At 36.7% G+C, this 12190-nt stretch overlaps 1 protein-coding gene across 1 annotated transcript in view; it reads right to left on the bottom strand.

The window, feature by feature from the left end:
- VPS8 (VPS8 subunit of CORVET complex) overlaps window positions 1-12190 on the bottom strand; it is a 235611-nt gene that overhangs the window by 149793 nt on the left and 73628 nt on the right. The window contains 1 exon segment of the mRNA XM_070582453.1: window positions 149-195. Within this exon segment, the coding sequence (XP_070438554.1) occupies window positions 149-195 (47 nt within the window).

The following is a 12190-nucleotide window of genomic DNA, read 5'->3' as shown; positions in this document are numbered from 1 at the left end:
CACTTGGCCATGAGACCGGCCTGTAAATTAAACTTTTTTTAAAAACCTATCCAGTCAAATTCATAGAATTCATAGCAGTAAATTATAACATAAGCAAGAGACAAGCTGGATTCAAAGTAATTGAATCTGACAGACAACATATACTCACTTTCGCTGCAGCAGAAGGCAGTAATCAACTATGACAGGCACCATATCCTGTAGAGAGACCATAAAGAAAGCATCAGCACCACATCTCTGTCCTACAGCTCACGGGTTAGACACGACACATAACAAGAGAGGTCTGCTTAAGATACTGTTAGACTGTTGAGAGAATACAACTTACCCCACGCTTTGGGTAAGCAATCTGGTACTATGTGTCAAAAATGTTAAAAAAATTTCCAGTAATTCTATCTGGAAATTTATCATAAATACACTTAAGAAAAAAATTATAATGCATTAAGGTGTTCACTGCAGCTCTATAACAGAAGAAGCAGGAGAAGGAGAGGGAAGGGAGAAAGAAATTGGAATTAAATATACAACACAGGAAAATAGTGAAGTAAATCTGCTATTTAAATAATATATTATGTTGGTACTAAAAGTTTATAAAGAGTTTACAATAACATTATAACAAACAGATGAAAACATGTATTTATCTCACAACTTTGTAAAGAAAATCTGCAAAGAAAAAAAAAAACCAGAAGAAAATGCATCAAACTGTTAAAAGGACATAATTGGTCCGGCTTGTGGCTCAGGTGATTAAGGTTGTCCATATTTTGTCACATCTTCCAAACCAGCTATTTTAAGGTTGATTTAACTTCTCGGTTTCATAATATTTTGACTGCTTTAAATTCATCCTGTACAGACTCATAACAAATGAATGGCAACCCATAATTTTGGCCTTTTTCAGGACAGTTTGAGGGAGAAACAGTAGCTTATCATAACTGGAAACTGTCAAGTAACCAAGCATCAGACTTCAGTAGTACTCTCATTTTCTGGGGGCTGCAGAGAAATGATTTCCTTTAAAAAACATCCTAGAAGGCCTAGGTTCTAGGCAGAAAATATCTCATCAACAGGGAGAGAGTACTCTTCAAAGAAGATGTCAACCTAAAAAGCAAAAGTGAAAAGGAGGGAATAATTCACAACTAATTCTATGAGGCCAGCTTTACTCTAATACCAAACCCACACAAAGACATTACAAGAAAAGAAGACAACAGACCATTATTCCTCATGAACATAGAAATTCACAAAAAAAGATAATACATCGTAACCACATGGGTTTAGCCCAAGAATGCAGGGTTGGTTTAACACTCAAAAAAGTCAATCAATATAATTCATCACATTAACAAATGAAAAAAGAAAACCCATATGATCACCTCTACAGACACAGAAAAAGAATTTGACAAAAGCAAATAACATTTGCTCTAGGAAAAAGAAAAATCTTAGGAAATTAAGAATAGAGGAGAACTTCCTCAACCTGATAGAGAGCATCTTTGAAAACCTATGACTGGCATCATACTTATAAATCAAAGACTCAATGCATTCCCACTAACACTGGAACAAGAAAAGGGTGCCACCCATCATGATTTCTTTTCAATATCACACTGGAGGCCATACTGGAGCCAGGGTAGTAAGGTAAGAAAGAGAACTAAAACATCCAGATTGGAAAATAAGAAGTAATTCTGTCTTTGATTGCCTATGCAGAAAATCTGATGAAAAATATAAAAAACTGCTAGAACTAACAAGTCAGCCTAGCAAGATTTCAGGATAGAAGATAAATATACTAAAATTAATTGTATTTCTACATCCTAGAAATGAACAAGCTGAAATTGAAGTAAAAAAATACTGTTTACGATAGCGTCAAAAAATAAAGATATTATGCAACTACCAAAAAAAAGGCACTCTCTATGAACCAACATAAAAAGATGTCCAAGATATACTAAGTGGAAAAAACACAGCACAAAAATCACAAATATAGTTTTCTATCATTTGTGTTAAATGAGGAGGAAATATGATGTGTGGGTAGGTAAAAATGTGAATATGTGCTAGCATTTTACCTACAGAAAATCTGGAAATATACTTAAAAACTTAGTAATGATGGTGAGAGGCAGGTGGGAACTAGGCAGATGGCATTAGGGTGGCAGGGAGACTTTTCACTGTATACATTTTTATATTTTTTGATTTTTGAATCACATGAATGCATAACTGATCCAAAAGTTAAATTAATTGAAGGTTTAAAAAAACAGAGGGTAATACAACTAAGTTCAGTCGATCTCAATTCTATGGAAACATAACTGGCTATAACGTATAGGCAGGATGTACACCAAACCACTGGTGAAATTCAACCATATTTATATAAAGCATCTACTATGGACCAGGCACATTGCTAGGTGTTAACAATATGTACTTAACAAAACAGACATATCTTATAGTCTAGTACAAAGCCTTTTAACAAGTAGTAACAATGAAGTATGAGGAAAGTTACCAGAGGGGAAATATGGAATGCCAGGGAAACTTATGGCAAGGAGACATAACCTAAGTCTGCCTTCCTGAGAATATGACATTTAAATGGACACCTGAAAGAGAGCATTCACCAACCAAGTCACAGGGAAGAATGCTCCAGTACGAGGCAATAATAGCCTGTGGGAAAGTCCAGATGTACGAGACAGCATAGGACCTTGAGGAACTGAGAGAGACAGTGTGACCAGAGCACAGAAAGAGGAGCCTGGCACCAGATGAGGAAGGGGCAATGCGCAGGATTCTGGACTTTATTCTAAGAGTAGTGGAAAACCACTCAAGCGGTTTTAAGCAGTGAGATTTAAGAAGTGAGATGAAAATTTAAAAAATTGTGGCAGGATTACAAGTGGTTTAGAGTCTTTTTACTTTTGTCACTCATAAAAATAAAAAATACAATTACTTAGAATACATGTGCGAACTTTATTTCTTTGCAAATCTCTCAATTATATGTCACTTGCCAACTCCCCTTCCCTCAGCACTGCTTAGTTTTCTTGGCCTAGACTCTCTCACCATCTGCAATTCCAAACTTTTGCTCACATCCTTCTCTTTCTTTATCCAAGGGACCCTGAGATGCCTTGAAAAGAGGACATACAGGAGAATTCCACTTCCAGGAAGATGGAGCAGACATATTTTTCCTTATTCTTCCCACTAGTACAACCTAAAAACCATAGATAGTATATACAACACAAACACGTGAAGATTCTGAAAGGTGGAAAGAAGGCAGACCAGCTAGATATTTCAGGAACTGAGGAACAACATGGTAGTGAGCTCCCTGGTTTCTTTTTAACCATATGTCCAAGACTTGGAGCTGAAGAAGCGGCAACCTGGAAACGTCCACAAGCACAGACAGAAAACATCCCAACAAAGGCTTACTCTCTCTAACCAAACAAATAGAAAAGGAGAAACCTAGTAAAAGAAAAAAAAGAAAAACTTTCAGAAATAACTACTACTCTCCAGCAAAATACCACAGAAAAAACTGTGGCCCTAGGGGCTGGCCCCGTGGCCGAGTGGTTAAGTTCGCGGGCTCCGCTGCAGGCGGCCCAGTGTTTCGTTGGTTCAAATCCTGGGCGTGGACATGGCACTGCTCATCAAACCACGCTGAGGCAGCGTTCCACATGCCACAACTAGAAGGACCCACAACGAAGAACATACAACTATGTACCGGGGGGCTTTGGGGAGAAAAAGGAAAAAATAAAATCTTTAAAAAAAAAAAAAAAAAGAGCTCAGAAGATACAATTTAAAAACAAAAAAACTGTGGCCCCACACCCACTATGACAGTTAATTTTATGTGTCAACTTGGCTGGACGATGATGTGCCCAGATATTTGATCAAACTTTCTGAATGAGATTAACATATGAATCAGTAGACCATGTAAAGCAGATTTCCCTTCATAATGCTGAAATATCAGTTCTCCTGGGTCTCCAGCTTGCCAAGCACAGATCTTGGGACTTCTTGGCCTCCATAATCACATGAGCTAATTCCTTATAATAAACCTACTTATATATATATATATCTTCTAGTGGTCCTGTTTCTCTGGAGAACCCTAATTGATATGCTCACCATGCCAGCAAAAGCTGCCTGGAAAACCTAGATTTCACCCTCCACAGGATGTAACAAGGTACCCTAATCTTCCCTCCCCTGACCAGGGTGGTATCAGAGAAGGCAATAGAAAGTCAGGACTTTCAACTCCAACAAGCTGGTAACAAATCCCTTCCTCCTCCCCCATGGAGAGTGCCAGTGGAGATCATGTGGAGAGCCTGAATTTCTACCTACACCCAGAGTAACGAGGTCCTACTGGAGTGGCGTCAGAGGAGGTCTACGAATCAGAACTTTCACCGATGTCTGATGCAGTGAGGCCCCTCTCACTATGTTGTCAACAACTGAGGGCACATGGGGAACAGTAATGAGGCATTCCCTACCTCTAACCAGCCAATGAGGTATCAGTGAAGGCTTAATAAGGAGCAGGAAGCCCCATCTCAGTCTAGCAGTGAGGAGGAACACTTCCCATCAGGTTTCAATGGAGACCAAGTGGGGAACTTGGACGAGCACCTCACCTGGCAGTGACAACATGGCACCCCTCCCCTTGCCCTGCCAGAGCTGTATCAGAAGAAACTAGCTAAAACAGAAAGTCTAAATAAGATCTGGAGTCTCACAACATAACACCAACAAGGTCCAGGTTTCAAAAGGAAATCAAAAGTCATATCAAGAATCAGGAAGATCTCAAAATGAATTAAAAAATGACAATCAATAGAGGCCAACACTGAGATGACAGAGATGTTAGAATAATCTGCCAAATATTTTTAAAGTAGTCATCATAAAAGTACTTCAATGAGAAATTATGAACAATCTTGAAACAAATGAAAATACAGAAAGTTTCATCCAAGAAATGAAAAACATAAAGAATAACCAAATGGAAATTTTAGAACTGAAAAATAAAATAACTGAAAATTTTAAAAACTCAAAGGATGGGCTCAACAGCAGAATAGAGGGTTCAGAGGAAAGAATCAGTGAACTAGAAGAAAGAACAACAGAAATTTCCAATCTGAAGGAGAAAAAAATTACTGATTAAAAAAAATGAAGAGAGACTCAGGAACCTGTGGGACTATAACAAAAGGTCTAACATTTATGTCATTGGAGTCTCAGAAGGAGAGAAGAAAAAGGGTGGGACTGAAAAAGTACTCAAAGATCCAATAGATGAAAATGTCCTAAATTTGGCAAAAAGACACAAACACAAAGATTTATCCAAATAGGACAAATCTAAAGAAATCCACACCAAAGACTTTTCAAACTTCTGAAAACCAAAGACAAAAAAAAAAAAATCCTGAAAGCAGCATAAGAGGCACGACCCCTTAACTATAGGGACAAACAATTTGAAAGACTGAATTTTTCATCAGAAACCATGGAGGCCAGAAGAGGTGGCAAGATATTTTTCAAGTGCTGAAATAAAATAACCATCCTAAATCCAGTGAAATATCCTTCAGGAATGATGGAGAAATCAAGACATTCCCAGATGAAGAGGCTTTGCTGTCAGCAAAACTAGCCCCAAAAGAATGGCTAATCAGGGGCCAGCCCGGTGGCACAGCAGTTAAGTGCACACATTCTGGTTCTCGGCGGCCTGGGGTTGGCCAGTTCGGATCCCAGGTGCGGACATGGCACTGCATGGCACACCATGCTGTGGTAGGCGTCCCACATATAAAGTAGAAGAAGATGAGCACGGATTTTAGCTCAGGGCCAGGTTTCCTCAGCAAAAAGAGGAGGACTGGCAGCAGTTAGCTCAGGGCTAATCTTCCTCAAAAAAAAAAAAAAAAAAGAATGGCTAATCAAAGTTCTTTAAATAAAAGGAGACAATAAAGGAAGGGATCTTGAAACATCAGGAAAGAAGAAAGAAGATGGTAAGCAAAAATAAGGGTAATTATAATAGACAGTCCTTCTCCTGAGTTTTCTTACTTATGTTTTATGGTTGAAGCAAAAATCACAATACTGTGTGATGTGGTTCTAAATGAATGTAGAGGAAATATTTAAGAGAATATATTATAAACAGGAGAGGGTAAAGAGATGTGAAGAGAAAAATAACACCAGTAGACTGTGATAAGTGATGTATATATAATGTAATACTTAGGCAACCACTAGAAAAAGCTACTATAGATAAATCAAAATGAAATTGTACAAAATTTTCAAGCAACTCGCAATAAGGAAGGAAAAAGAAAACAGAAAAACAAAAAACTGAGAGGACAAATAGAAAACAAAAATTAAAATGACAGATGTAAGCCCTAACAAACGGATAATTACTTTAAATGTAAATGGTCTAAATATATCAATTAAATGACAGGTTGGCAAAGTGGATTTAAGAAGTCTACAAGAAATTCATTTCAAATATAACACTATAGGCGGGTTGAAAGTAAACTGATAGAAAAAATATATAAAGCAACTATTAATCAAAAGAAAGCAGGCGTGGTTGTAGTAATATGAGATAATACCGACTCTGGAGCACAGAAAATTGCTATAGACCGACAGGGACATTAAAATGATAAAAGGGTCAATTCACCAAGAAGAGATAGCAATCCTAAATGTGTATGCACCAAACAGAGGTGCAAGATATATGAAGCAAAAACTGACAGAAGGGAAAGGAGAAATAGACAAATCCACAGTGGTAGCTGAAGACTTCAACAGCCTTCTCTCAATAACTGATAGAACAACTAGACAGAAAATTAGCAAGAATATAGAAGAACTCAACAATACCATCTGATATTTTTAGAATACTCAAACCAACAACAGTAGAAAGCAAATTCTTTTCAAGTGCCCATAGGACATATAGCAAGATGAACCACATCTAGAGCCATAAAACAAACCTCAGCAAATTTGAAAGAACTGAAATTATACAAAGTGTGTTCTCCAACCACAACGGAATCAAACGAGAAATCAATGACAGAAAGATAACACGAAAATCTGCAAACACTTGGAAACTAAACAACACCCTTCTAAATAAACCACGGATCAATGAGAAAGTCATGAGAGAAATTTAAAAACACATTCAACTGAATGAAAACGCAAATATAACATAGCAAGACTTTGTAGGACACAGCTAAAGTAATGCTGAGAGGGAAATTTACAACATTAAATGCATACATTAGAAAACAAAAAAAGTCTCAAATCAATCTATGCTATCATTTCAAAAACCTAGAAAGAGAAGGATGAAATAAATCCGAAGCAAACATAAGGAAGGACATAATAAGGAACAGAAATCAATGAAATTGAAAATGAACAAACAAAAAACAGAGAAAGTCAATAAAACAAAGAGCTGGTTCATTGAAAAACATCAGTAAAATTGATGAACCTCTAGCAAGACTGACAAAGAATACAGAGTAAACACAATCACTGATATTAAGAATGAAGCAGAGTATATCACTTAAGACCCTGTAAACATCAAGAGAACAGTAAGGGAATACTTTGAACAACTCTACACACACAAATTCGACAACTTAGATGAAATGGACCAATTTCTCAAAAAGCACAAACTATCACAAATGCAAATCAAAACCACAATGAGATATCACCTAATACCTGTTAGAATGGCTATTATCAAAAAGATAAGAAAAAACAAGTGTTGGCAAGGATATGGAGAAAAGGAAACCCTTGTGCACTGTTGGTGGGAATGTAAACTGGTACAGCCACGATGGAGAACAGTACGGAGGGTCCTCAAATAATTAAAAATAGAACTACCATACGATCCAGCAATTCCACTTCAGGTATTTATCCAAAGAAAATGAAAACACTAAGTTGAAAAATATATGCACCCTACGTGTTCACTGCCGTGTTATTTACAATAGTCAAGATAAGGAAACAACCTAAGTGTCCACTGATGGATGAATAAAGAAATTATGGTATATGTAAACAATGGAATATTATTCAGCCATAAAAAAGAATGAAATCTTGCCATCGGAGACAACATGGATGGACCTCGAGGGCATTATGCTAAGTGAAATAGACACAGAAAGACAAACACCGTATGATCTCATTTATATGTGGAATCTAAAACAAAAAACAAAAAAAAACACCAAGCTTAGAGATATAGAGAGCAGAGTGGTGGTTGCCAGAGGCAGGGGTTAGGGGATGTGAGAAATGGATGCAAGGGGTCAAAAAGTAAAATAAAAAGTAAAATTAAATTAAAAAGTCTAACATACCATAGTTCTATTCTCTCTACCAAGGGATATGGAGAAGTAGTCCATCGTATTCCTAATTAAAATGCTCCAACAGAAAGCATCTTGCTTCACAAGCCTCATTCGTAACACTGGATTTGACCCTAATGTGTGTTGACCGAGACAGATTATGATATTCTAACAAATAAAACTAGGAGTGCATAGGTTAGCTATTAGGATAATTACATTCTGAAAGTATTAATGACTATTTTTCATGATAATTAACGACAATTACTTTTTAATTGTTTTCACAGCATCATCACTCCTGACCTATTCTAATAAACATCTATTAAAAACAAGAGAGAGAGAACATTAGAGGTCCTAAGCAGGGATTATGCACGTAATTTAAAAGAAAAGCAGTACTAAACTGTAAAATAAGTTTCACAAGTCTGACACAATTCAGCTTTTTCTCATGACTACACTGATTTTTCTGAAATATCAAATTTCAAAAAGGTATTTCTCGTTTTATTTTTCCTGTCTGTCTGTCTGGCAAGTCTACTCTGCTTGTCCCACAGTGCTTAGTCTTCAGGTAAGCACATTCTAAGCTGTAGGCTGTCGGGGTGGATAGAGGACGGAGGCTCTTTAGTTTGAAGGCCCTGGGGAGGCCCCTCAGTTTGCTCTAGTTTAGGGTGACCCAGACTGCCAGGACAAAATAGAGGAACTCATGGTGGGACAGTGATGTTAAATGCACTAAGGTTCCAGACTGCAAGGAATTACCATTTTGTTAATGGAATCAGAAATGACTTAGAAGGCCTCATCCACTCTGCAGTAAGAATGAATTCTTTGGCCCCAGCAATTTATCATGTGGTTTCCATTCTGCAAAAAGCTCTCATTTCCTTGTTAATCAAAACTACCATTAACTAGTATTTGCCAAAGAAAATGTAATAAGTATTAATAAATTCCCCCCGCCTATATTTTTATCTGAGACTTTTAATCCTTTAAAGTCTTATATTTCAAAGTTTACAAAGCACTTCACAGGTGATAGCTGCAATAATTCGGTTGTCCAGGAAGGGACTTTTATTTCCATTTAGAGATGAGAAAACTGAGACTCAGAAAGTTTAAGGGTCACACAGCTTGTCAGAATGCAGGCCACCTGGTACCTCATCTAGAGCTCTTTCTGCCATTTCACTTCTCTTCAACCTACATGCTTACTGTGTCTCCACGTCTAAATTTTCTTCCTTCCAAACACTGCGATTATAGTCCTCGAATCAGTATGGGAGACAGTCACGGAAGGATTTTTCTGGGTGCAAGGAACAAAAAAAAAAGGATAATAAGGGAATACTATGAACAACTCTACACACACAAATTTGACAACTTAGATGAAATAGACCAATTCCTCAAAAAATACAACTATTACAACTCACTCAATATGAAACAGATCATTTGAATACTCCTATAATTATGAAGGAAATTGAATTCATAATTTAAAACTCCCCCCCAAAATCTACATGCTTAGTTTCACTGAAGCATTCTACCAAACATTTAAAGAAGAATTACTACCAACTCTACAAAACCTCTTCCAGAAAACAGAAGAGGAAGGAACACTTCCCTATTCATTTTGTAAAGTTAGCTTTGCTCTGATACCAAAATCCAAAAATACATTACAAAAAAAGAAAGCTACAGACCAAATCCCTCGTGAATAAGACTCAAAAATTCTTAACAGAATATCAGCATATATAATTCAATATATGAAAAGAATTCTACATCATGACCAAGTGAGGTTTATTCCAGGGATGAGAGGCCAGTTCAATAATCAAAATCCATCAATGTAATACACCATACTAACAGGCTAAAGCAGAAAAATCAGTATCAATCAATGCAGAAGGAGCATTTGATAAAATTCAACACCCATTCATGAAAAAACTCTTAGAAAAACTGAAATAGAGGGGAATTTCCTCAACTGGATAAAGAATATCTGCAACAAACCTCCTACAGCTAACATTATACTTCACGGTGAAAGACTGACTGCTTTCATTCTGATTGGGAACAAGGTAAGGATGTCTGCCCTGATCATTCTTATTCAACACAATGCTGGAAGTTCTAGCCAGTGCCATAAAGCAAGAAAAGGAGAGAAAAAGGCACACAGAGTGGGAAGGAAAAAATAAAACTGTTTCTTTTGCAGATGACATGACTGTCTACATAGAAAATCTCAAGGAATCTACATAAAACCCTTAGAACTAAGAAGTGAGTTCAGTAAGATGGCAGAATATAAGATAAACATACAATAATAAATTGTATTTCTGTATGCTATTAATGAACACGTGGACACCAAAATTAAAAATTCAATACCATTTATAATTGCAAAAGAAAAAAAAGAAAGGAAGGCAAGACAGACAGATTGACTAGGTATAAATCTAACAAACTATGTACAGGAATTGTATACTGAAAACTACAGAATGATGATTAAAAAAATCAAAGAAGACTGGAAGACTCAACATAGTAAAGATGCTAATTCTCCTCAAATTGATATATAAGTTTAATGTAATGTCTATCAAAATTCTCACAAGACTTTTTCATAGAGACAAAATTATTCTACAATTTATATGGAAAGGTAAAAAAGGTAGAATAGCTGAAATAATTTTGACAACAAAAAATAAAGTAGAAGGAATCGCCCTATTCGATTTCAAATGACTTATACAGCCACAGTAATCAAGACTATGTGGTACTGGCAGATGGACGGACACACACAGATTAATGGAATAGAAAAGAGAACCCAGAAATAGACCCAAATGATTTTTTACAAAGGTGCTAAAGCAATTCAAAGAAGAAAACTAGTCTTTTCAATAAATGGTGCTAGAGTACTTGGATGTCCATAGGCAAAAAAGAGAACTTTGATCTAAGTCTCACGCCTTGTGCAAAGTTTAGCTCAAAATGGATCACAGACTTAAGTGTAAAACACAAAACTATAAAACTTTTAGAAAAAACATAGGAGAAAATCTTTGGGGTCTTGGGCTACACAGAGAGTTCTTAGACTTGATGCCAAAAGCACAATCAATAAACGGAAAGACTGATAAATTGGATTTGATCAAAATTAAAAACTTTTGCTCTCTAAAAGACCCTGTTAAAAGGATGAAAAAAAAACTACAGACTGGGAGAACCACCTTTCTGATAAAGGATTAAAATGCAGAATTTAAAAAAACAAACCAAAAAACCCTCTCAAAACTCAACAGTAAAATAACAAACAATCCAATTAGAATATAGGCAAAACACATGAAGAGACATTTCACAGAAGATATACAGATGGCAAATAAGCACGTGAAAGGATGTTCAACACCATTAGTCATTAGGGAAACGCAAATGGAACCCACAATGAGATATCACTACGCATCTATCAGAATAGCTAAAAGGAAAAAGAGTGACTTCACCAAATGCTGGTGAGGATGTGGACAAACCTGATCACACATACATTGCTGGTGGAAATATAAAAGGGTAAAACTATTGTAGAAAACAGTTTGGTAGTTTCTTAAAAAATTAAACATAAAACTATCATACGATCCAACAAGTGCACTCCTGGGCACTTCTTCCAGAGAAATGAAGACTTATGTTCACACAGAAACCTATACACAAATGTTTATAGCAACTTTATTTTTTTTATTTTTTTTTTTAAAGATTTTATTTTTCCTTTTTCTCCCCAAAGCCCCCCAGTACATAGTTGTATATATTCTTCGCTGTGGGTCCTTCTAGTTGTGGCATGTGGGACGCTGCCTCAGCGTGGTTTGATGAGCAGTGCCATGTCCGTGCCCAGGATTCGAACCAACGAAACACTGGGCCGCCTGCAGCGGAGCGCGCGAACTTAACCACTCAGCCATGGGGCCAACCCCTATAGCAACTTTATTTTTAATAGCCCCAAACTGGAAACAACCCAGATGTCCTTCAGCGGGTGAATGGTTAGTCAAACTTCAGTGCATCCATACTATGGAATGCAACTCAGCAAAAAAAAGAAACAAACTATTGATAGAATCAACGACCTAGATGAATCAACAGAGAATTGTGCTGAGTTT

The sequence above is a fragment of the Equus przewalskii genome, chromosome 18 (assembly GCF_037783145.1).
Source record: "Equus przewalskii isolate Varuska chromosome 18, EquPr2, whole genome shotgun sequence".
Classification (NCBI taxonomy): Eukaryota; Metazoa; Chordata; class Mammalia; order Perissodactyla; family Equidae; genus Equus; species Equus przewalskii.
The sequence above is the reverse complement of the archived record's forward strand: the minus strand, read 5'-3'. Positions and strand labels throughout refer to the sequence as shown.